Source organism: Xenopus tropicalis, chromosome 8 (genome assembly GCF_000004195.4).
Source record: "Xenopus tropicalis strain Nigerian chromosome 8, UCB_Xtro_10.0, whole genome shotgun sequence".
Classification (NCBI taxonomy): Eukaryota; Metazoa; Chordata; class Amphibia; order Anura; family Pipidae; genus Xenopus; species Xenopus tropicalis.
Window position 1 is genome coordinate 67,454,310 of NC_030684.2, and position 27,172 is coordinate 67,481,481.

Genomic DNA, 27,172 nt, shown 5'->3' on the forward strand with positions numbered 1-27,172 from the left:
TTGTTTTGCCATTTATTGCTGTAACTTTGCATTTGTGGGATCTGAGCAGAGTGTAGTAAATGTGGGTGCTCATTTATTTCTTTTCCTTTAGGATCAAGATCTTGTGAAAACCTTGAGCTCTCTATCTGCAATAATATCCCCGGTGTTTGCAGAGGTAAATGACCTTTTATTCATTAAGGACAATAAATCTGGTGGCTGTATCATTGTTGTGAATGTCTGCCATCATATATTTCAGCTTAAACAGCAAGACCGGAACAACACAGTGAGGAAAAATGCAATTGAAGAACTTGAAAAAAGTATCAATGTAGCTGAGGCCACTTATCCTGGGATTACTGACAAGATGGTGAAGAAACTTATGGAAAAATTCCAGAAGTGAGTGCTGCATATAGTTTCAGAATAATAAATTTGCATGATAAATACTAAAATCCTTTTGAATAGGCTTCTAGTAATGTAGCCCAACCTGACAGTTTACTTTCAGTTCAGTTATTGAGTTTGCTGGCCTCTCCCTGGAACCGCTATACTATTCATATACTAGCGACAATACAGGTTTCTCCTTCCTTTGACAAACAATGTTTCTTTTACTATCCTCTCAGGAAAAAGTATAGTGGTAGTAAAATTACTGTGGTCTTTCCCATTTTGGGTATATTCAACTCCCTTCATTCTTCCTGATACTCTCATGTTTGCAGAGAGCTCACACAGTACTATAACCAGTAAAGAAAGGTTTTGGGGAACTTGATCTCACTTTTTACCCATAAAATATAAGTATTCAAGAAGTGTCACTGCCTTTAAGCTTTTACAGTGGGCTATGAATTGTTGGTGAATTCTGACAGGCTTGTTATACTGCTTCTATTTGTACTCTCAAGTGCTCCACTCACTCATCTTCTCATTTGGACTAAGGAGAGCTGGAGTCTGACACAATAAGGTAAAACATGGCTGCAGGATAAGAAAAGAAGCAGACTAGTCATGAGCTTTATTTTATTGTTTACTGACAAATCACTATATAATATAGGTATATGATGTTCTATGATTTGCCTGTCATAGATTGTAAAACTTATGGTGCAGGCTGTCAAGGACATGAGTGTCAGTGCTCTAAAGCTTACTATTCTGGCGCAATCCCTTTGTTAAACTAAGTATTTTATTTACTAGGTTTTCAGTCAACGACTCCTAATTATGTTCTGGTGACCATGACAGTGCTCTAACAGAAGAGCTGAGGGACATCCACCAAATCTACTCCAAGCCTAGCCGTGCTTCGCTATTTCAGCTCCTTGTGCCTTTTGGACCTCTGCTAAACACAACATTGACCATAATTAAGCGTTTGGAAGGAAACAACTCCAGTTTTTTCTTCTGTTTTGTTTTTTTTCTTTTTTTTCTTTCTTTTCCTCCTCCCCATTTTTTTCTCAGTGATGGTGTAAATGGTTTTATATTTTCAGGAAATGATTTTGTAAAGATTGATGACTTTTATTACTGTTTCATCTTTTGTTTAATTCTATAAATGTTAATGCTCTGTTTTTGCTCCCGGGTAGTAAGATGTGCGAGTAACAGTATGTTGTGGTGGTCGTGCCGCACTGTACACTGACGGAATCTTTGTGGATTTTTTTTTTTCTTAGAAAACCTTTATTACTCCTGTATTCTTTACAGAAATCTGAAGTAGTGGGTTACAGTTTGTGAAATACACAATCTCCATTTAGCAGCTGTAGAGTAATGCAAATGCTTGAGACACCTCTGGCTTGTGTGGACCATGACTATGCACTCCTTTGTACCCCAGACTTTTTTTTTTTTTTTGATTGATCCATCAGAGCATCCATAAAGTCAGTCTTTGCTTGTCTGTTCCCTTATTAAGCACTGACCAATAGTTTAGTAGCTCATACATATCACTACACTGCTGATACTGTGCTCATCTGCACACTTTTTTGTCCCACCTTCCATCCAGTTGCTGGAGAATCGCATGCAAGCCTACAGAGGTTTTGCCATGTAGATGTATGCTGCATTGACATTGCTGCTGCTTTACAGAATGCACTTTGGCACCCTATTTTTATTTGCATTTGGCAATATGGATAATGTGACAGCAGCAGTGCTTTGTGGCGTGTAGAAAAAGCAGAGAAACTTTAGTTTAACTTGATCATTTGCTGTCCTGCTTCTTTTGTCTTTACTGTAAGTTTCCTTTTTTTTTTAAGAAACCTTAAAGCAATATTTTTGTTCTGCAAATAGTTAATGGTAGTTAACAAAACCTTTTTCTGCCATGAAGGCTGTTTAGTGAGTGCTCATATGCTGCAGAACCCTCCTGGCAGACAAAGAGTTAACTAATAACATACTTGCTATGCTACAGATGGGGTTTGAATATCATGAGAAAAGCTACCCCCATGCCAGACTACAGAGACAATGGTTTGCACCAGCATCTTCCTCCAAGCCACATTTTCCATGTAATATAGTCTATTTTCTCTCTGCTTCACTTGGATAACCACACCATCACCTATTTATACTCCAGTGAACGTGTGTTTTAACTCTGTATTTATCATTTCATACCAATAACTAAGTTGTGTATATCCTTTCACACTTGATGTTTGGCAGTAAAACTCCTTTCTAAACAGCCAGCAGAACTGTAAATGATCAGTCCTATATTTATGGTACTGCTAGATGGGATGCATTCTTTCCAAGGCCCATCTCCTGTATATAGATTGAATCGCTTGATTTGCGCATGTACGTCAACATTTTTGTTTTGTTGCAGTTGGTGTAATTTTTTTTATATATATAATATATAATATATATATAAAGACTGGATGTGTTTATTTTATGATTTTGAGGCCTGCATATTTTTTTGTTACAGGGGATATAACCCCCAAAAGTGCCAGAGACTTTGGCCCACCGTTTCTCTCCTGCAATGTACAGCCGATCTCTTAGGCACAAAGTTAAACCCCCTGAGATGTCTGCCAAATATGTCAATGCAGAGGTGCCCAACAGATGTGCTGCATTTGGACTAATTGCCATTACAGTGTTTATCATTTTATAGAGGTGGTTATTATGATCTCCCTTGGACCAGGGAGGTGGCTGTTATTTGACCTTAACTGGCATCCAGTGGGCTAAGAGAAGCTTAGCTCCAGTTTCTGCTGGGATAAGCATGCTGCATTGCTAAGCAACAATATAATGGCGTACAGCAAGCTCTGGAACTCATTTGTAGTGGAACAGTGCAGAATTGTGCAGACATTCTTATTTAAGCTTGTGGTGGTGATGTGATATAGAACCCAAAAAGCATTATAGAATCATTTCATAAAAGGTATGAGTGTTCCATCACCCCCTGTTAGTGTTTGCGCCACCATTTTCGGCATAAGGCGAATTGTGTGGTTCCGTATCTATATATTGTAGGCATGCCGGGCAGCTGCAGTATGATGAGAATTCTTTACTCTAAACAAAATGAAATAACCTACATGAGGCTTTTCAGCATGCAATGGAATGAGCTGTAGTTCAGCAGTAGCCATGTTTGTCCTTTTGTGTCTCCAGAAACCACCCTTGTGCATCACAAGAATATTCTTCAGTGCAAAAGAACATTATAGCCTGTTTAGGTGAAACGTCTCGGACTAAAGCAAAGTGCTCCACGCCTTTATATTGCAGCATGTTTATTTCTGCTTGGTGTTAGTTAACCCTAGTCTTTCACTTGCCACATGTGGCCGGCGTATGCCAAGAGCGGGGAGAGAAAGAGAAGTGGTGCCTACACAACTGCTTTCACTTTTAATTTCTGTTTTTAATTTTAAGCAACTGTCTCTCTGTTTGCGTTTTCTGCTTTCTAACTCAAAGCTCACGTCAATTTTTATCTTGAGAAAGTCTGAAAATAGTTTTTGAAAACAATGTTATGAATAAAAAAAAAATATTTTTATAAATATATAAAAGCCGTAAGTTGTAAATACAGTTTGATCAGAAAGCTTTATAAGATAACTTCTTCTCAAATAGACAAAAAAGATAGTGGTACCCATATATCCTTCGTAGTTATTACTTGTAAATCTGTTAATAGAGTAAGCTTATTTCAATATTTCAGGGGATTTTAAATGGTTTAAAAATAAATATTTAAATTCTGGTAAAAATGCTGTGTGTTTTGTGTTTTGTGTTCAGTCCCCTTTAAAATCCCCCTTTTTATCTTCATGTTCCCACTCCCCTAACCCTGGATCCTGTTGTGCCCTGAGTGTGTGGGAGACCAGGCTGAGGGAAACGGAGCTTTCCAAAGCAATAACATACAACTAGCTTTAAACCACTGAAAACTTGTCATGCATATTGAATGTTGCCTAGAATTATATGTTGTTCAATCATTTAAATTTGGTAATTTTTGGAAGGACAGATTGCCTTAGTATGGAAAATAGTTGTCTGAATCTTAAATCCCCCGATACCAAATCTTTATAGTTGTATGGAGATTCATGACTTGCATAGGGCAATCTCTTCTAAAGTTTGACAGCACTTCATAAGATAAAGCTCTGTGTGTCTTCACCCTAAGGGCTTTGGCACACGGGGAGATTAGTCGCCCGCGACAAATCTCCCGTGTCTTGGGCGACTAATCTCCCCGGATTGCCATCCCAGCAGCGAAAATGTAAATCGCCGGTGGGATGGTATACGCGGCGGCGCAAGTTTCCTCTTGAGGCAACGTGCGCGATTTCACTGAAATCGCGCCACCGCGTATACCATCCCACCGGCGATTTACATTTTTGCCGGTGGGATGGCAATCGGGGGAGATTAGTTGCCCGCGAACAGGGAATTTTGTTGCGGGCAACTAATCTCCCCGTGTGCCAGAGCCCTAAAAGAAATTTAAAAAATTGTTCTACAAAAACGGTATATTACCAAATTACCTTCTTTGCCTCTTCTGGCTTAAAGTCAGTTGCCGAACAAACTGCGTAAAAAGCTGTGTAAAATAAATGGAGAAGATTGCTCAGCTGTTATTTTACATAGGTTCTGGTAGAAGACAAAACATTACGCTGGTTTTTACACGGCGAAGCCTGCTGATCTGTGAATTTTCTTGCCCGTTTTAAAACAGCATAATAAATATGCCCCTACATGTTCTATAATTTAATTAAAAGCACTAGCGATGCAGCCCTTCCTTGACCTGCTCCCAATCATCTGATTTTCTGAGCATGGCAGGGTGAGACTGGGGGTGGCATCAAGAAGTGCAGCCTGGGGGCCTGAGACGTCCCTGTGGACAGAGCAACATGGATGATTAAGTCGCCCAACCTAACTTTATAAATTGTGGCTTTTTTTTTAGTGAACGGAAAGGAAATATTTTGGCACATTTGGGTCCATTATCAGATGACTTTCTATAATCATATCAAGGGCCAGTGTGATAGTACAAACTCTACAACTGGGAGACACTCTCTTTCCCATTTGATTCTCAATGTTTCCAAGGGCTTACCGAATAGCTTCTCATGTAAACTGGGATACAACATTGATATAAGCCCTTTGGAGGTTCCGGCCATTATTTGGTCTATTACGAAGCTTAGAGATAACAGGGTGGGAACGCTGGCATTATGTGTTTCTTGTAGGTACTGTATTGCAGCCATTGATTTACTAGGAGGTGATAAGATTGTTTGAGGATTTCAAATGTCACTATAGTCACTTCCTGCCACACATCTCCAATAATATGAATATTGCTCGTTTCCCACCTCCGTTTATAATCCAGTTGTGTGAATCGTGAGAACCAGAAGTTATGCCAAAGTGGAAACCAGTACAAGTAACCATTGAAAAAGTGTACCGGTATATGTTATTGCCAAAAGCTGTTTAATTGGGGTAGATGGTTTGGCCCTTCAACCCAAGAAGCCAAGTGGCTTAGTCGTGCTTCCAGGTAATATAAATACATATTAATCTTGCTTATCTTTATCCCTGGTAATTGTGGTTAAAGGAGAAGGAAAGGCTAGTAAAGAGTTAATCTCAAGCTGCAGGCATACCTTCAGTTGTCTCAATAGTGCCCTTAAGTCTCCCCATATTTCTCCCATTCAGATGATCAGAAGCCTCATAGGAAAAAAAAACGCTGAGCTGTTTAAAAGTTCCCATAATGCCTCGCTCCTGCACCAAGACCAAGACCCGTGTACATGCTCAGTTTGTAAGACTTTGAGGAAGCTTCCTGCTGATTGGCTCAGATCCACATTCCTAAGGGGGGGGGCAGGGAGAGGGGAGAGAGCTGCATGTCTCTGGCACAGGAAAACAAAGAGACAACTCCTGTATCTTTTAATAGAGAAGTCAGTGCAGCATTACTGTAAGTGCTTATGGCTGTATTTACATAGACCTTTCTGATAAAGCTTACTTAGTTTTTACCTTTCTTTCTCCTTTAAACTTAATCTGGGTCTAGTACAAGCCCATATTGTCGAATAATCGAATCCAGTTTAACAAAAAGAAACTTTAGTAACCAAAAGAGGAAGAGAAAATGTGAATTTGGGCCATTTTCAGCAACTGGATTCTGCCCATTTCCCCTAGTAGGAGCGACTCCCATGCTTTAAATGTAACCATTATTTTGTCTCTCAACTAATACACTACCTATTGGGTTTATTTAATGTTCTGAATGATTTTTAGCAGACTTTAGATAAGCTGATCCATATTACAGAAAAGTTCCCAAGCATTCTGGATAATATATAACACAACAACAAAATGATATAAACAAATTTAAATAAACAACCAAGAAAATGGCATCTTATGTAAAAGAAAATGCAACTTAGTTTCCCTAGGTTGCATTTTTTTTTTTCTTTTCTTTCAAATAAAAGAGGAAAAGAATTCACCATTCTCCTCTTGATATTACAAATTAGGAAATCATTACCAATATTCTAAAATAAGCATCCTACTTAAATATCATTTGTTAAACAATATGGAACTAATTTAAAGATGTCAGGACATGCTCCGCTGTAAGCTGACTGCAGAAACAACTTTACAAATCAACAACAAATCATTCATTTCTACTGCTGGCAGTATCACCCCCAGAGTTTGGGAGAATTTTAAAGAAAGTAAATCCATCCCATTCACAAAGCAACATAAATTAAATTCTATTAAAATCTATCAAAACCCTGTCCTAAAACATTGGAGCATGTTCTATGTGATCCCAATTGCTATCAGGCTGGGTCCGGGTTGGGAAAGGCATAGGTTATTATATAGGTTATTATATATTAGATAGAGAGCTTGGTAAAAAGTGTATAGGGGCATGAAATGTTGTGTGTTGCCCAGTGTATAGTGAACATTTTAAAAGAAAATCACGCAGCCTCAATAATCTGCTGATTATGAATGTTCCAGTTGCTCAGACTGGAAAAACTATGGTTTTGTATCATTTGGGATCATTTTATTTATATGAAACTGTAGTTTTGGGGTAAAGTAAAGCTATGAACCTCTCTTAAAACATTCCCAAATAGATGTGCAAAGGTTTCCAACTTGTCAGAAGGCTGTCCTCATTTTTTATCTGGTTTTATTATCACTATTGTGTTTTTCAGTTCACATAAACTGCCCTTTCATTGGGCAAACAAGCATCCACTTATATTAGAAGCAGGTAGTGTTGCTCCTGAGATATTTAGAGAAGTGGCACAGCAGCTGGTACAATGTTCTCTGGAAGAAGAACAGAATTAGGTGCAGAGGAGACGACAGCAATGAAATCCATTGGTATAACCAAACAGATCATTCCACTACATTGATGTATGCGCAACATAATATAGCTGTGAATGCTGGTATTTTAGCCTGCAAATTTGGTTCCAAATAAACCATCCTAAAGTCACCTAGATATGATTTAAAGGTAATGTTGTTCAACCAGTAAAATAATACATTAAATATTTCTTTCCTTGATTGATCACATTGCATGACAAAATCAAGGTTTTAATATGGCAAAATGCAGGGTAATTCCAGTCAGATATAGATGAGACTTTATGGCAAGATAGGCCCTTTTGGTTTGCAGTATATGTTTTCAAATACTCTACTACTACGGAGTATTATTTACTGTACTACTATGGGGTATAATATACTGTTCTGCCATGGGGTATTCATTTTGTGGAAGGAACTAAAAGAATAGGAAAGAAGGATGCAATTGGGCAAACAAAACCACAGTACTCATTTTTTTTTATAAATTTGTGAAGACGTAGGGGCTGATTTATTATGAACTGATTGTTGGGTTCAAGTGAATCGTTTAAAAAAACGCACTGAATTTTCTTGTATATCGATTTACCCAAACCTAATGATTGATAATAAATAAGCCACTTTGTTTCTCATATAACGGAAAATTATACAACAATGAACCAATGCTATAAAAAAGAAATATAGATATATATATGTGTGTGTGTACACAAACAATTTTGTGCCCATTTATCTACTCGGTTCATGTAAATATGTTTGTTACATTTCCTTTAACCATCTAACCAACAAATATGATTGTTTTGCCCCATTCTTTATTCATTGTGCCCTGTAAGAAGCAAACATAAACTTATTACCTCACTTTGTTTGCCAAGTTATTTGCTAGAAGTGAAATAAAAAGTGCTCTCCAACACAGTTACTAGCTCATATTTAAAAGAAAAAAGAGCTACAGGGAAGAATTTGCTTCAAGTGACTGTATTACTAGACACATAATGCTGTTTTATCAACGGCTGAACATCTGTAGCTTAACATGTTGTTACTTGCACTTATTTTACAGCAAATGATTATTTATAAGTATTCCATTTAATCATGTAAAAAGTCCTGGGCTTTAAAGGGTTGCTAGGTTCCTTTTCTGTTTTCCCTGCTATGCCAATTTATTGCATTATTTTCTTCTTCATCTAATTGTAGACTTCCAGAAGACAGTCTAATTCTTGTCAGGGGTGACCGATGTTTCCCAAAAAGGGCATAGTAATATGGGTTTATTATTTCAGTTTCTGAATCGCTGCTTTCAGTCCCACTGTACACATATCTCTCTGTGGTCCTTGGGACTTTTTTTGTTTCAGTCAAAGGAAGAGGAGGAGCAGGTGGTGGTGGAGGTGGAGGAGGAAGTTGATGAGGTATAGGAAGATGCTGTGGGACTAATGGCCTTGTTGAGATGCTGGATGTTTTACTTAGTATCGGACATGGTCCCAGAGGCCTAAATTCCGATCCACAAGGAAACCATGAAGATTTCATATCAGAGTGACTCAAGGATCTTTTGGGATATGGATCCTGAGTGTATTCTACATGTGTTACTTGGCTTTCTCTTTTAGGAACCATGCTAATACTACTCCTGCAACTTGTCCTGGGATACACAGGTTGGTGATACTCTTTTATTCTTCTAGCACTTGGACTTCTGTTAGCAGACTTTTCTAAGAAAGTGCTAGGTTTATTAGTTAATCTTACAATTTCTTCCACAATGGCTGACGTTTGCTGTGGTATTGAAGACAAATGATCTGAATAACATAAATAATCTACAGAATCGCTGTTCAGCTGATGACTTGAATGTGGCAGAGGGACTCGATCTGTGTATATTGCTGAAGGTAAAGGAGCTGCATCCCTCATACAGCCTTCAGACATACTTTTAAAGTTTCCAGAAAAATACTTACTGTCTTCATAATAAGACAATGGCCTTTTATTGTAACCTGTCCTAGGTGCATTATCCTTTATATCTAGATAGCTACAACCAGGAAATGAACAGCTACTTTTGGATAGTTGCAGAATAGTGGGCTCTTCATTGGGTTTTGATCTTTCTAAATCTGCAGAAAAAATTATTTCAGTTGCTGACTTTCTCCTGTTCTTATGCATCGGTGGGTCCCAGCCAACACTATTAGCACTTCTGGAGCAAGGACGACTGGTGTATATCAACTTGAAGTCATTTGGCTGGTGGATATAAAAAAACACATTAATGCATAGATGCTCCCAGTCATAAATAAACATACAAGCAGATGAATAAATAAAGTACATTTTACTAATGTACAGAAAAATAGGACTCACAGGCCGTACATCAGCTGTTTCTGAGACTTTAGTCCTCTTTAAACTAGGTATGATTTTAACCTTACTTACTGACACATTAGTTCATGGAGAAGTAATGAGCTTTTAATCTAATTTGAAGCGGGCATTTTTACTATTTATATTATAATCATTTTCTTCTTTAAAAGGCAACACCTGTTACTTTGGCCATGTTATCTCCCTTGTCTCATACTCGTTGTGCCTAGAATGGCTTCCTAGATTGCTGCTCAAGAAAACTCCTTCATAAATGTCCCCATATTTGGTATGTTATAACATTTTGGAGTCTACTGGTAATTTTATAATTAACCATTAACAGTTGCAACAACATGTGTGATTTTGGTATTGAGATTAGAAATATTTAAGCTTAGCATGGAAAGATTTATATTGAATTCGCCCAATTTGATTAAACTGTCCCTACATTTGTGTTTCTGCTTAAAATATAGGGGTCTCTATTTCATACCAATTTTTTTCTGACACTAACATCATTGATGCTCCACAATGTTTTTCTTTTTTTGTTTTTCACGTTGAAATATGTATTTAAAAGAGCTGTCAGTTTTCAATTCCTACCTGTTTGGCCACTTCAGTAAGAAGGTCTGGAGATGATCTGCATTGCCTCTCATGAAGATTTGCTAGTAAGTGCCTTCTGGAAAAACAGTTGGAGATTTAGTACAAAAGAGTGACAAGTCCTAAGGTAACAGTAATAGCAGATTATATATACGGGGCCAATTTTGTCTTAAGACTGAACTGACTGACAAAGAGTGTAAATATGTGGTAAAAATTCAATAGAAAAGTACCATGGCTATACCTTTATCTTGGTGACTGGCAACTATGAACAATATATATGGTGCCTATTCAACATAATTGAAATAATTCTTCCCCAGAGGGAAAATGTTGCCATATATTGCTGCATATAATCTTAGATCTTGGTGCTTTTGCCTCATTGTTTTTGAATAAGTGACCACAATTTTATTATTACACAGTCACCCAGAGCTGGGCCAAGTAATAATTGCACCCAAGGCAATACTTCTTGGTCAGGCACCCTGTTGACCCACAATGCTTGCATACCTGCTGCTGGTCTCTACTTCCTTTTAATTTCTTTGCCTGATGACCTATGGCCAGATTGCCATGTTTGCAACTGCCCTTAAGCAGGGCAGATAAGAAAAGGTAAGGCAATAGTATAATCTTGGCCAAATCCTGGATTCAGCTCCTTTAGGGCTCTGGCACATGGGGAGATTAGTCGCCCCCGACAAATCTCCCTTGTCACGGGCAACTAATCTCCCGGAACTACCATTCCACCTGCGAACATGTAAGTCGCCGGTGGGATGGTACACGCTGTGCAGGCGATTTTGGCAAATCGCCGAAGTTGCCTCGCGAGGCCGCATGTGCCATCCCACCGGCGACTTACATGTTCGCTGGTGGGATGGCAACTCGGGGAGATTAGTCGCCCGCGAACAGGGAGATTTGTCGCGGGCAATCTTCCCGTGTGCCAGAGCCCTTAAGCAGTAGCTAGGTCCATATCTATTTGGAAACATACAAGCTGAAAAGTGTGTCATTTTTACTAAACTCTGCACATGGCTGTAAGACAAAAATAGTAAATTATTCATTTCAATGTCACTGCCAGAAATGAGCCTTGAAATTACATTTATAGTACACATTCTTGTTGAATGAAACAAAGCTTTAAACATTTACCTTTCAAAGGGCAAGTTCTTTGAGTTTCCCTTTGTCCAAGAGTCAAAAATTTGCTTTTGTGTTCTCCCACTAACAAAATCAAAAAAATAGTAGTCTGTAAGATAGGCAGCATCACTTTTGTGACTTTTCTTGTGTTTTTTTTTTAGCAGCTGAAGCACATGCACAACTTTATAGACAGTTTAACATATATTTGATTGGCTGTAGATTGATATTATACAATGCAATGCTTATTACATTTAGTTGATCATCATCAGAGAGGCAAAAAAAATACTGCCTTGGCATATTTACTACTTATCTAGGCATAATCCACATTTAAATTTTAGCATATAGAAATAAGTATTCATTATTTTTTTTGGTCATTTTTTAAGTATTCAGTATTTGAAGTTGTCAGCCTGAAAACTATAGGCCTGTTAGTCTAACATCAGTGGTTGGTAGGCTTTTCTAAGGAGCAATAAGGGATACTTTAATACATTGCAAATCACAATACAGTTTTTGAAAAAAAGTTTGTGCAAGTTTGTGTAATGTCATTCAGTGGCTACTAAAGCAAATAAAGTGCTGTCTTGCATAAAAAAAGCATTAACTCAAGGGATGAGAACATAATTTTGCCCCTTTATAGGTCCCTGGTAAGGCCTCACCTTGAGTATGCAGTGCAGTTTTGGGCTCCAGTCCTTAAGAAGGATATTAATGAGCTGGAGAGAGTGCAGAGATGTGCAACTAAACTGGTAAAGGGGATGGAAGATTTAAACTATGAGGTTAGACTGTCGAGGTTGTTTTATCTTGAAAAAAGGCACTTGGCATTAGAGGGGTTATAGGCAGATAAGGGATGTTCTTTTTTTTTCCCATAAAAAGGATCAGTGAACCAGTGGGGGCATACCCCTTTTTACTTCGCCAGACAGCTCCTGTCTCAGCTACCTCTTAATTAGCCAACTGAGAAAAATTAACCCTATCTGAAATAGGAATCACCCTGCAGTCCATATCACACACCTCAAATGTACACTTTGCCATACATTTTTAGGAAAGACAGCTGTGTTTCCTAAACACACTGTTACAATATATATATATATATATATAATATATGGAGTGCGACTCGGTTGGAACACATATATATATACTTTGCGCAAGGTGGGTGGGCGGCGAAAAGGGGCAACCTCAGGGCGGCCTATTCTGAAATCCGGCCGTTTTTCAGGACAATATTAGACAATATTGTTCCTTCTTATATTTATAGAAAAGAAGTTAAAATGCATGGCTACTGACATCCTCATACCTGTACCTGAAGTTGGAGCCTTTGCTACACAAAAATGGCTTTGGCTTACGTTTGGGCTCCTCAGAAAGACGAAAAAAGGCATGATACTCAACACAGCTCTTCCAAAAGGCTTTACATGCATCACGACTCTCCATTGTGAACACAAGGGTGTCCTTGCACAAAGTCTGTAACCAAAACAAACATTTCTAAAAATATGAGTAAACCAGAAACAGTTTATTTCACATTAAAGGGACAATGAAGCCATTCTGATATGGATTTATATGGTTTATATTTCTGTAGTGTTACTTATGTATGTAGCACTGTACCGCAGGACAATCAATTGATAGAGCAAAAAGGGGTCATTATTGTAATAAATACAAAGAAATATAAAGTACAGTAGCATGACAGTTTTTGCTTGTCCTAGCTTTCCAAAATAGGCATACCAAGCTTAACTACAAATATAAGAGAATTCTCCAGTGAGAATCATCCCTACCAGTTCATTATTATCTGAATATAGAGATTACTGTGCAGTTTTAGTATTATTATACTTACATCAATATGAGGATGAAGCTTGATGAGAAAATGTTTCCTCTTGAAACTCAGCTTCCTGATGTTTGCCCAGTTGAATGTATTAATCTTAGTGTTACCCTGTGTACAACAATTTTTTCAACAATTTATTGTTATTCTTTTTATGGACTAACTATGTATATGCATTATAGTGACAAGAAAGGGCCCCGTAGATTTGAAATTAATACAGTACAGATACATTCTCTCCAATGTTCCCTCTATAATCTGATAATGGTATTTCTGTCCTTACTGGCACAGAACATTCCTTCTAATTTTAACTCTTCACTGATACATAGCAATAATTGTCATGTTGCCTGCCATCAGTACTGCTATAAGACTGCACCATTTACTCGTGACCTTTAATTTTATATTTTTGTTACTGTTTATTAAAAATACCTAAGAGAATATAGCAGCCATATATCAAAGCAATTGTATATGGAATTCTGTACACAAAAGAACTTCCCCCTTACAGAGGGAACTCTATTTAAGCTAAATTCTCAATGAACATTAAGGGTAAATTCCCATTTAATAAAGAAACATTGGCTGCTTAAATAGGTTCATTCCTGCATAAATTGCACTTACCCCAGTAATATAGACAGAATAGCTGCCCTGGACATCTAGGTGAATCCATTATTTTACTGCGTATCAAAATATTTCTTTGTACCCTGAATACATATAATTGAAGGACTGTTACATATGTTCCTCACCCTCAGTACTAGGACTCCCATATGTGCAACTGCTAGATTGATCTGCATGCCCTCCCCATCACTGGCTGCATGGGGCCTGATGCCATATGTGTCTAACTTCCGTGCTATGTCCAGCAACTGCATGTCTGATTCGGCTGGAGACTTTCCCCTGATAAAAAAGAAAAAAATATTTCCAATCAAATATAAATCTGGAAGGCACAGAATTGGCAAGCAAACATAATTTTGTTAAAACCAAAATATACTTAATTTTTCCAGTCTTTTAAGCTTTTAGGTCTTTGATCCATTTTGTTGTGTTGCTTTTTAATGAGGAAGGGGTAGCCTTTGTGTTAATGTCTTTAACTAATTTTAATAAAGAATTTATTTATCATACAGTTTTACACTATGAGTGCCCTCTTCTTTTCATTCTATGTTTTTACAGAACCGCTAAAGATAAATGTGCTGCCTGGCTGAACTACCCTTGGGCATAACAAAATCTGCTACATATTAATATTATGTTTAAGACCAATAGGAATTAGCGTATTCTGCAAATACTTCACTTACACATGACGTTGGTAATATTTCAGGATCTTGTTATCTAAATATTCCTGATTGGGTAGATATTGGTTCTGTTCCAGATGCTTTCTGGCTGTGTCCTCCTCAAAATCCCCCAGCTCAGCTGCATGGAGAAAGAAAGGACACATTTTTGGATGTGCATATGATCACATGATTTCTTTGCATGAGTTCATATAACTGTGCCCTGACTGAATATGGCTTCTTTCCAAACAGAAATTCATTGCTTCTAAAGCTGAAGACCAGAAAGTGGGGGATTTGGGTGAATACATATTTGATTTCTCAGATGTTATGATTAAGATTTGAACCTTGATTTTGCCCTTAATCACTTTAGATTCCTTCTCCTCCTCTAACCCACCCAGCCCCCCTCCCTCAGGAATTTACTTTGGCTGTTAGCTATTGGGCATGCTCAGTTCTTCTCAACTCAGATTACTAAACATACCCTCCAGTCTAGCAGCCAATGGAGAGATGTTATTGCTGGTTTCCATAGACATTCTGCTCTAGTTGAGCACTCTTCCGGGAGGAATTATTCTGAATATCTATTTTCTGCCCAAGATATTCTTGAGGCTGTAGCAGGATGACTGGCACATATTTTTAAACTTTTAATTCAGGCCCAAATGTTGCATTACAAAGGAGAGCTGATCCCACAAAGCTTGAATATCATTTCATGAATGGTTTTTAATCTCCAGTTTACTCTACTTACATTGCAGTACATAGGAAGCCATCAAAGCAGCACTGTTATCATTGCAAGGCAGTTTTCCAGATGCCAAATTCTTTTTTATTTGCAGAGCAAAGAGATACCTGTGAATAAATGGATCAATAGTAAACAATAAGAGACTCGGCTTACACAGAGCACTAGAAACTGACACAGTAAATATGGATAGATATCTAAGCTGTGCAAAGTTAATTTTCATGATGAACTGATGAAATTTAAGACATGAATTGTGTATATACAACTAGTTATCCACAAACAGTTTCATCAACTATTCACTGAAATATCTGAGGAATTCACTAACTGCCCATTTATATATCATAATTTTTATAGAACCACGTGCTATGTTAGGGAGGCAGCATAGGTTGTGTGGTTTAGAGAAGAGGGCTTTGGGTTTTTAGAGAACTGGGCTATTTTTTATAATGGCTGCACCTCAAGATCATTACTTTAGTGGGTAGTTTGGGATATTAGGTCTTTAGAGTACAGCAGTTGTAGGTTACAATTATATAAAACATTTAATGTTTTTAATTTATTCCCTTAGGGAAAAAAGTAGAAGCATTAAGGAAGGAGATAAAATAGATAAAAAGAACCGATAACTTTATTTGCAAGACTAGTTCCAAGAAAAGTATCAATAGCATAGAGAAAAAATGCATAAGGCTGTAAAAATGAAAATATTTTTTATCAGTTCTTTTTCTCAATGTACATTACAAGGAAATTGTTACAGGGCTACAGGACAAAATCTATAGGGGTACACATGACTTAGGACTTAGATCGCAGTGGCTGATACATACATTTGAGAAAAGCTAATGTAAATCGAATACTCCATTGAGTTCTATTTTATAAAGGACACTTTTAATGATTTTTTAAGACTTTTCATCTGATATGGTACCAATGAACTGGTGGAAAGCTGATGTAGTTCCAATATCTCTACGTGGCAATTACAGGCCTTTAAGTTTGACATCTGTTTTGGACAGGTTATATGAGGGGTTCTTAAGGGATCACTTTTAAGATTATGTTCTAGAGATGTTCATTATAAGTAGTAATCAGCATGGCTTTATGATAGATCATGTAAGAAATGTAATTACTTTTTCTGTAAGAACTTGAAGAGGCTAATTTTAATGAAATAAAGAAAGTCCACAAAAGAGTAAATGGGCTGTTAATAAGAGAGGAAGGTCTCAATTTTGAAGAAAGACTTAGGCATTAAGGCTCTGATGTTTTTAAAGCTGAGCAAATAAAGCACTATTTTATTGAAAGATTGGCTGTTGTTCTGTACAATTTTTCTATGAAGAAAACTGGCAAAATTAGGTTTGTTTACAGTGGAAAAGTGCTTAAGGGGGAGATATGATAACTATACCAAAAGGTTGTGGTTGACTGTATCACACAAATTGAAGAAAAGTCAGCTTTTCCCACACATTATCCTGTGCTGATCTCCAAAACTCCAAAAAAGAGCAGAAAATTCCAAAAAGATAAACTTAGGCTGCAAAATGTTTTATACACAAGGGGACCATAAAATATATTCTTTACTAGTAGATCTTTCCAGCAGATGTTAGGGCATTGAGCAATATTACAAAAATGGTTCTGTTTTAATATGCAGAAAGGGTTTTTTTACAGTTAGAGCTGTGAAGTTGTGACATTTTCTCTCCAAAGTGGTTGTACTGTCAGATACATTGATGACTTTTTATCATGTAAGAAAATAGAAATAATTTTTTTTCTTGCCTCTTGCAATTTGTAGATGTTTTGCCTTCCTCCGCATGGACTAGTAGTAAAGCAGATTTCGCTTAGACAAAACAATGAACTTGCTGGACATGAGTCTTTTTTTAAGTTCACCAACTATCTTACAAAGATAGTTGGACAGACATTCCTGTTCCAACAAACTTACAGTCTATGAGAAGGGGGATAAATTCATGCCCATGTTTAACACAGGACACTGTGTAATTTATCTCCTTCAATGTATTATACAGAGACTATAGGCAACCAGTTTTGCTAATATTGCAATTGTAATCAATGCATATCTGAAAGTTGCTTAGAATTATATTTTCTTTTATTATACATAAACAGTTTATGGGTGGACATCAAGACATTAACAGAGATCATGTTCAGCCACAGAGCAAATGCAAGCTTGCCCAGAGGCGCCGAATCTTATAAGGGATTACCCACTAATCTCTAACCTTTCTTTCCTTTGTATTCAACTATATCTTGGGATACCAAGAAATTACTTAGGGCTCTGGCACGCGGGGAGTCTAGTCACCCACGACAAATTTTTATTGTCGCGGGTGACTAATCTCCCCGAAATGCCATCCCACCAGCGAGAATGTAAATCGCCGGTGGGATGGCATACATGGCACCGCGATTTCCACGAAATCGGGGAAGTTGCCTTGAGAGGTAACTTCCGCTGCGCCGCATATGCCATCCCACTGGCGATTTACATTCTCGCCGGTGGGATGGTATTTTGGGGAGATTAGTCGCCCGCGACAAGGGAGATTGTCGCGGGCGACTAGTCTCCCCATGTGCCAGAGCCCTTAAGGATCTACTAGGCCACTGCTAGTTTATTTTTGCATTCATTTATTATGGTAACAAAATACCCTGTACCTTGTCAGCTCTCCCTTCAGCAATCCTGGATCCACTAGGAAGAACTTCACCATAAATTTGAATATTGTCTCTTTAGGGTCTGAGAACACACATAATACACACAGAACCAAACATTAATTCATATGGTTAGAATAGTGATAGACAATAAATGCAAGAAGTTGAAAATTCACTGATGTAGCATTGAAAAGATTGACAATATTTGCTTACCCCTAATTTATTGTTTGTGACCAGCTGCACTGAAATGTGTTACTGTTGATGATAAAATAAATCCCAGTGCCTAGTCTAAAACTGACTACTGCATTGGCCAGTAGTGTGGTGTATATTGCCATGTTAGGAATTCTCATGAGACCCACCAACCCACCATGTCATTTTTTATACTGTGCTGTGAAACTTGGGTGTAATAACAGGTGTAAATATTGCTACCTATCTATGAATCTTTGGCAGCCTATCAGATGTAGGGGTTGACAAGTGTTGTAGAAAGACATGCACCAGGGTTAATATTGAGTTAGAACTATAAGGGAAATGGTGTTTTCTCAAAGTATAGTAGCCAAAAAATACACTATAGATTTGCAGTACACCATTACAGTACCATTACAGTATACCATTAAATGATTCCTGCTGATTGGCTGCTATGGGTTTCTAGAACTGGAGCAAACATGACACGTACTGTTACATATAATTTGGCTGAGTAATATAGCTTTTCAGCAGCAAAATAATAAGAATAAATAATGAAGAATTTTCAGAGATTTTTAATGTCAATAGAGTGTTATACCATCTAGTTTATATCTTTTTAATCTTGTGCAGAAACTGACAACAAGTATTACTGCTTTCTATAGCAATGTTATAAGCTCAGTCCCTTGCTTGATTCGTCAACTGTTTAGTTTGGCTTTGATCAGCTCACATTAAAGAATTTATTTACTAAGGAGCAGAATTATCAGTGGTCCAGTTCATGTTTTTTCATGTTTGTTTCAACTTTTGTGCTAAAAATTAGAGTTCAAGAAAATTGAAATCGAAAGTGCTAAAAATTTGATAAAAGCTGGCAAGGTCATGCAGAAGGCAATGGGAGTAATGGGGCAAAATGGAAGTGGGTTTTTTTCCAATTCGTGTTTTTTCACTTTTCAAATATTTTTGAAAGTTAGTAGAATTATTAAAAATGATACATAAAATGTGATTGGAATTTTCTTTTCACATTTTTAACTGATCCAATTTTTTATATTCGAGTTTTTTCATAAATAAGTGCACATTTAAGTTTGGTCAATTTTGCAAAATTTTTTTCGAATGAAAAAAAATACTAAATTTACAAATTTGAATTTTGATAAATATGCTTATACATGTTCAGAAATATATATAGGACCCGTTATCCAGAATGCTCGGGACCAAAGGTATTCCGGAAAAGGGGTCTTTCCGTAATTTGGATCTCCATACCTTAAGTCTACCAAAGAATCAATAAAACTGCAATTAAATCCAACAGGATTGTTTTGCATCCAATAAGGATTATTTGTATCTTAGTTGGGATCAATTACAAGATACTGTTTTATTACTACAGAGAAAAGGGAAATCAGTTTTAAAATTCTGAATTATTTGATTAAAATGGAGTCTATGGGAGACGGGCATTCCATAATTCGGAGCTTTCTGGATAACGGGTTTCCAGATAAGGGATCCCATACCTGTATATATATATTTACTAAAATAGTTGTAATTTTGCAATTGTACAACATCTCATATCAACCAAGAGCACATTTGTTATATTATGAGGACAAGATCAAATAATGCTAACTGTTATTGGTGTTAATCAATGAACTGGCGCAATATTTCAAATAAATGAGAACAAGTTTGTTTGTAACTCACGTTTAACCTGTTTTGTTATGGGTTTTAAAAGTCCAAGCCACATCTGCAAATACAATACAAACATCATTAGCAAAAGTATTTTTTGTGATTTTAGCCCTTTACAAAAATAAAATAAACCTAACAAAACAAGATTGTTTCTGTGCATACTTTGCATTTACTTTGTCATCGCCAGCTTATGTATGGAAGGCTGCTGCACGACCAGATTATCAGAATTCTACCTATGCTAACTAAGGCAGGGTGTGTGTTGGGGTGTGTTGGGGTGAGTAGTCATGGATCATTTACCATGCTTCTTGGAGTAGATACATTTTTTACATGAATAACCTGCAAATGATACAGAAAATAATGTACACCCTGTACAATAATAGAAAGTATAAGGAAGTCTCTGTGAAGCCCAATGACCATACAAAGGCTTGATGCCACAGGCCACGCTTTTACAGTTTTACATAAGCCATAATACTTATATATACCCCCATTTGTGGTCATAAAATGATACCCGCTGTGGCTGTGCTACTGGCCTTCACTGATCAACCAGAAGTGAGCTGCCATTCCAGGTGAATTCCTTCTGTTCTGCTCACTTGTTCCAGGGAGTTTCAATCCATTCAGACACAGGAAAGTAGTACATTGCAAATGCTAAGACCATCAAGGGGCTGGATACTAAACTCCATTTGCTCAGGGGCTCCATTCTTTGCATAGCCCCAAATGGCTGCCTTAGTTGCAAACTGGACCACACAACACCAACAGTGAAACTTTAAATACTGAAGTGTATACAAGGGTTGTGAAAGGGAGGCTTTGCTCAGCAAATTAATGTTCATTAAAGGCTTGAGCATATATAGGATAATAAGTGAGTCTGTAATTGGGACATTTAATACTTCTGGATCCTGTCTTTTAGCTGATCTATAACTACCACCAACAAATCCTGTCCTGGATGCCTTTATTGGAAGAAAAGCTTTTTTGAACGTAGAACTATTTCCTTTTCCCCTGCAGCCGATTTAGAAGTTTGAATGGGCTTTAGGTAGTGGCTGAACTGACACCAAAAGGGGCCACTGAACAACCTTGAATAAACACACATGTTTAAATCAGTGATTAATGGGAGGTAACAATATGGTTGCATTACAGGGGCTTTAAAAACCTTTGAGTATGGCATGGTCACAGCTCTGACTATGTATAGCTCAAGGACTTTATTTTGTGTATTCACAACATATTAGATATGTTAAATAACTTTTCTGTCATAATAAAGTAATAACCCATTTATTAAGCGCATTGCAAATGCCATTTAAATAGGTAAAAGAAAAAGATGTAAATCCATCAGGGCCCCCACAAGGTGTTTTACCAGTTAAATTAATGCCAATATTTTGATGGCTTGATACCCATATAATTAGGGAAGGATGATAACAGAGACTGAAAACATAGATTTTGTTTAAAAGGTGAGATATCTAAAGCCAATTGGTTAAAGAACCCACCATATAATTTTGTTTCTGGGTGCTTCTTAGTATTTATTGCAGAACTAGCATCTGCCTCCCTAACCACCTGAAGACAAGACTTCAGTCTAAGGTTATTCACTTACTTGGCATCCTGCATGATTTCTGAATTCCAGACCAAAGTATTCCTTTTCTGTTAGATTGAGATGACTGCAACTCATGTTAAAAAGTTCTTTACCAGGAGCTTTTTGCTGAAAAACAGCAATGGAATTTAAGACAAACTATAAAAACAAAAGGTATACGTATATATTTTTAAAGGGACCTGCACTCCAATTTGCAGTGAATCAAGCAATGGGGGTACAGAATGTTATACCATTGCAAGTATTCAGGAACTATTAAAGGAGCAACTAATTTACAAACGATTTTGCTCCTCTCTAATGGATTCATCTTCATTTCTTCCCAAATTGTTATCTCGAATTTACTCATGTACTCAGGTAAATGGGTTGAGAAAACTGCTACTCAATAAGGGTAATTTAGAAATGGGACTTCTAACTGGTGACTTGTTTTATATTAAACTGGAACTTCTTACCAGCATCTTGCTGTATATTAAATTACATTCAGCATTATTATATCTAATACAATTATTTATTAAATAATTCAGCAAATAAGCAGTGATACCATGAGAGTATTAACTAAGGAACAACTCCTAATTGTATCATACTATCATCTAAACAATGTTGCATAGATCAGGGCTACTATCCATCAACAAAAAGCTGCAAAAACACTCACATTGTGTTTCTATTGGCTTGGAAAATATTGTGCACTTGGTGGGGACCTGTCATCCTAAGAAATAATTTCAAATGTATTTCTATCATGTTAGTTGAGAAAAATAAACTTCATAAATAATATAAATCTTGTTACCTTCATTCTTGGAATTACACAATCGCAGCAAGCAAGCTTTGCATAATGCTTGTTCATGTGATAGAATGGAGGACCAGATGTCTAGGCCCATGTACTGGTTGAACAATTAGATGGCGAGGAGGGAGTATTTAAGAAGTGTAGTGACATCTAGGAAGTGCTGAATGGAAAGTTAGCTGTCTGCCCCGCCTCTATGACTAAGGCAAAGAGGTGGGGCAGGCAATATATGATTTAAAACTGGCAGGGTCGGACTGGGGGTGCAGGGCCCACCGGGGCTCCCGCCCCAGGGGCCCTGCAGGTGCCCCAGCCAGCCGTGTCCCCTACCTCCCCCAGGGGCCCCCCTAACCCCTCCGCAGGGCCCCCACCTGATGTCCTCCCCAAGCGCGTATAAATTGCACCCGTCAGGGGAGGAACAGTCAGAAGGGGGAGCGCCGGCAAGGGTCGGACTGGGCCACCAGGGCCCACCAGGATTTTTCCCGGTGGCCCAGACCGACCCTGAAAACTGGGATTTTTAAATGCCTTTATAATGGGTAAGGATGTGTATTTTAATAAAAAAAGGAATTTGGATTTCATGTTGGATTTTCATGGTTTCATGTTGGAGTTTTATTATACAGCTTTTTATGTCAGGGTGACAGGTCCCCTTTAGAAGGCATTTATATGCAAGCTGAAACTCTAGAAGTAGTCAGTATGTTGTATGAGCTAAGAAAATAAAATTTCTTAAAAGTAGAAAGAAATGAGTGTGCAGCTGACCTGCGTTGTAAACAGCTCATATATTGTAAATATCTATTGGTCAGAGACCTTTGGGTCCTCTATAATCAAGGTGACTACAGCAGCCTTAGGGTCTGCTGCCTCCATTATAACGTTCTTGATATGCAGTAAAGGAAAGGGAAGGCGAAGGTGCTTATTAGTACTGATCCACAGTTTTGGTAATCAACACGACAGAATCCAAAATTAGCATGAGAATGAATAAACGCCCAATTTTTACCATCTTTAGGGACTGTAGGAAAATCCATCGATGTAAGAGAGATGAACTGTTGATGGCGTAATGAATAGAGCAAGCTCCAGGAAATCAAAGGCTGCTGAGTAAAATTACAATGCTTCTGTGCTCAGCCTCTGGTATAGTGACAGTTTAATTGCAGGTTTCTCTAGTTCTCAGGGCTCACCCTGGTTCCTGTCAACATCTAGAGGCAGTGTATGATTACAGTCCTTACCATTTCTTTCAAAACATTAAATTACATCTGTGTCAGGCACAGAAAATCCCTCTAAACTCATATGAAACAGCAAATACATTTTGTGATAAATCTGAGCATGATCTCTTGTAGTGTCTTTAAATATAATAAAATGGTTGAATATGTCCACAGATGTTATTCTATGGATATCTAGACTGAAATAGTCATTCTGGAAAGAGGTACTGAGATACAGTACAGCTAATATACACAAATGAACCCACAGATATGGCCGATTAAGATCTGTAATGTACAAGTTCGTAAAATATGCAGAAGGCTTGTTGAGGACATTTAGCTCTATCTCTAAACAATTATGTCAAGCAGTCATACAGAGACAGTGTTGTTACATTACTGTTACATCAGATCAAGTAAGGTGAAACAGTATTACAGGGACAATACCAAAAATCTCCCACTGGTCTGATTTATCTGACTGCACAATTGCTCAGCAAACTGTAAAGCTAGAAGACAGGATTTGCTGAGAGTATGAAATTATCAGCCCAGTAGAAGTAGAACAGCAATAATGACAGAACACTGTACATCTAAAAAGTTCTTTAAAAATTGCGTTCAGTACAGGAGAATACCAATGTTGAAATCATTTTATTATTGTATTTCTGTATACAGGTAATTATTGATTTGTTTCTTGGTAATGCTATACCTGTACTATTTTTATTATGGTCAGTTTAGGCTGACTTATTTTCATCTTTACTGTGTTTGGCTAATTATTCTTGCCTTTGGGGTGGCTGTTTTCTTATTTGGATTGTGATTGGTTGATGTGCCATTATAATCCAGGCGCCTGGCTTGTGAGCTTTTGCCTATGACTGCTAAATTGCTAAAGGAAATAAACAAAATAAGGCAGGAACTTTAAAGCTGGCCATACACGTCCGGTTAAAATTGTACGTAACATAGTTTTGTATGATTTTCGGCCAGGTTAGAAAATTTTAGTCAGCTAACAAGAAAATCTGCGCATGTATTGTGTATCAGATGATATCCTTGGGGGACCTACAATGGAAGTCACTTTCGTACGAAACTATTTCACATTCAGAACATCTTCCTATTTGTATTGTAAGGGCTTTATCCTACACTTTTAGTCTGAATGTTAGTTTCAGATAGTTGAATTTAAACATACAACCGATATATGAACGTTCATCGGAAGAAGAACATGTATGGCCAGCTTAAGGGAGCTATTTGCACGAAGAGGATGGTTATAGAAAATGTATGTGTAACAACCTACAGAGGTGCTCCTCTAATCTGGTGGGTGTTGGTAGACTCCCCAGTGTTTGGCTGCGGTACTAGCTATGGCAAACTGAAGCTGCTTCCCTGATCTGTCTTATTACTGTGGAAAATGAAATCATTATACAGCCTTTGAAATTCTTTCTTGCTTTTAAATCAAAAATGGGAAAAAATCACCTTTGACAGCCATTGTCCCTGAAAACAAATTATTAAGGCAATCCCAGCAGGCTGTTCTGTGATACCAGTAAAAAGGCCATAATAGACTTAAATCCTATTCCCAGTGTTGCTTTAAGCAATAATTGCTTTTATCCAACCCCCCCCCCCCCCATTCTCTCCATTCACCTACTTTGGCTGTGTAACTGGAAATGAATGAAATGCCTTGAAGTGTTAGAGTCATGTCCCTCCTCAGGAATAATAGGTGCAGTGTAGAAGCACTAACATTTCCATTAGCTGTAATAACATTCTGAGTGCCCTGCTGGGAGCTTCCATTGCCTAAATAGATCAAATCTGTCCTGTTACACGAAAACTCCCAAACTGCCTATCTATCTATGCACATTTTAATAATGTAACTGTAAATAAATATTGTACAAACAACAATACTGTCCAGGTTTCCCTATATTGTCCTAAAGCTTCCCGGCAGTTGGCTAAAACATCCTAGTTTTGCTGTGTGTCCCAGATTTCAGTCAGAAACATATTCAATTCCTGTTGCTTCAGAGTAGTAGTTATTTGTAAAGTGGTATAAAGACATTCTATTTGGGCACAGCATATTTATCTTTGTATTGAAGAGGGGCTGCAACTGTGGGCTGGTGTATGTGTCTAGTAAGGCAAGATAGTATAATAGCATATTCTAAGGCTAACATTCAGCCATCAACTCTATATCCCAGCATCCTTAGATAGCCAAAGGCTGAGCACTTTTCATGAATACCAACAACACACAGGTTACCATGCCTTGGGCTCCATTGCCATTAAAGACAGCCTGAATAATAGTCCCAGGTTAACAACCGCAGGAAAATCAATAACAAAAAGCATTTGTTAAAATAGCAATATGCAAATATTGTGCTATAAATAGATCCGTAAATCTGTGTTTATCAAGATGTAAAAACAAGCCATATAACCCCCATTTTTTTTTAGTTTACCCCAGAGAGAACAAAGGCTTAGCACATCCATAATTATAAATATTAACATATTAATATTAGCAATGAAAGGTCTCATTGCATTCTGGCCGCATACCAAACACTTTGGATTGTTTGTATAACATTACAGCATGCAGAGACTGCCAGTCCAACAATATATGAATTGTATATGTTATGATTTGATAAACACAAAAGATTCAATAAATTAGACATATATTACATTTTCATGCCACTGTGGCATCTAGTTATATAGTGACAATCACCAGGTGCTGACAAACACTCCTGCATTTTAAATTAGAATGTCTATATTAAATACACTTAATGGGACTGCATTAACTAATGTCATTGTTTAGGGGAGACCGTGGAGTACTGTTAGTCCCCAGTAATGCCAAAGACAGAAAACCCCATTCTTAAATAGACAGTATTCATATAATTACAATTAACAAGCTGCAAACACAATGCTGTGCTACAGGTGTTGGCTTTGTTTTTCATTTTATTTTACATTAAATATGTTCAGATTGACTCATTAGAACATATTAAGCCAAAAGCTAAATAGCAAGTTCGGTTCAGATTGAAAGATACTAAGCAGTTTCAATTCTACAGTATTAGCCAATAAAGGGTATCGCTAAGCCAGATTCCAGTAATAAATGTCATGCAAGAAAAAGAGACATTTAGCAAATACTGATATACTTACATCTACAACAAAGGTTTTCTGAGAATCATCAAGAAACTGCACTTTCAAGTGCAGCATCCTTGGATGTAAGAGACTGTGTGATCTCCTGGGAAGAAAAGCAGCATCCCTGATAGAGAGCACTGTTACACACACAGGCACGCGCAGCCTCCTCAGCAGCCAGGCAGGGCTATGTGGCTTCAGGCTCTGTGCAAAGATAGTACAAAACCTTCCTCGAAAAGAGGCGTACAGAATGGATACCTTTTTAAGGTGCAAGCTCTAGAGATTTGCTATTTATATTTCTTGGGGGGCCTCCAAACCACACTGACAGCCTTGAGTCCACCACAGAGTCACTGAACAACCCTGCCTTACTGCAAAACATGTCCAAAAAATATTTCATTAAATTAACCTGAAAACCAGATATTTTTCACATGCAATATAATAGAAAAAGAAGCATGTTTCACAAAGCAAACAATGATCTATTTGTCTTGTTTGAAAATATCTTGTCAGAGATTCCAAAGAGACAACTAAAAGCATAAAACAAGTTTGTGAGTTGTAGTGCAAACAAACTTGAATGATGGTATAAAATTAAATACAAACATTGACATGACTGCCTCTTAGTCTCAAAGATGACTGATAGGTAAAAGCATTACATTTTTTCAAAAAACATTACATTTATTGTTAAGAATACATGTAAAACATCTCTATTTTATCATGTTTATGATAATAATGATTAAGCAATGTTTTAAGGTGATAGTGACCCAGTTATTGTACAG

At 37.4% G+C, this 27,172-nt stretch overlaps 2 protein-coding genes across 2 annotated transcripts in view; one reads left to right on the top strand and one right to left on the bottom strand.

The window, feature by feature from the left end:
* stk26 (serine/threonine kinase 26) overlaps positions 1-4,073 on the top strand; it is a 45,634-nt gene extending 41,561 nt beyond the window's left edge. Inside the window, 3 exon segments of the mRNA NM_001171518.1 lie at positions 92-154; positions 236-372; positions 1,147-4,073. Of these exon segments, the coding sequence (NP_001164989.1) occupies positions 92-154; positions 236-372; positions 1,147-1,168 (222 nt within the window). The 3' untranslated portion in view covers positions 1,169-4,073.
* A 2,540-nt stretch (positions 4,074-6,613) lies between these two features.
* frmd7 (FERM domain containing 7) lies at positions 6,614-26,573 on the bottom strand. Its single transcript, XM_018096974.2, has 12 exons — positions 26,421-26,573; positions 21,366-21,470; positions 19,802-19,844; positions 17,954-18,032; positions 15,356-15,453; positions 14,644-14,758; positions 14,104-14,251; positions 13,382-13,477; positions 12,851-13,014; positions 11,587-11,655; positions 10,465-10,540; positions 6,614-9,768 (listed from the first exon to the last, which is right to left on the bottom strand). Exons 1-12 carry the CDS (start codon positions 26,475-26,477, stop codon positions 8,686-8,688), a joined length of 2,133 nt encoding a protein of 710 aa, XP_017952463.2. The 5' UTR covers positions 26,478-26,573; the 3' UTR covers positions 6,614-8,685.
* Between the last annotated feature and the right edge of the window lie 599 nt (positions 26,574-27,172).

Coding starts and splice junctions, on each gene's coding strand:
- frmd7 (XM_018096974.2), bottom strand. CDS start 26,477: ATGCTGCACTTGAAAGTGCAGTTTCTTGATGATTCTCAGAAAACCTTT. Junction 13,015..13,381: donor AGCTTCATCCTCATATTGAT/GTAAGTATAATA, acceptor TTTTGGTTACAG/ACTTTGTGCAAGGACACCCT. Junction 11,656..12,850: donor GGCTCCAACTTCAGGTACAG/GTATGAGGATGT, acceptor TGATTTTGTTAG/TGGGAGAACACAAAAGCAAA.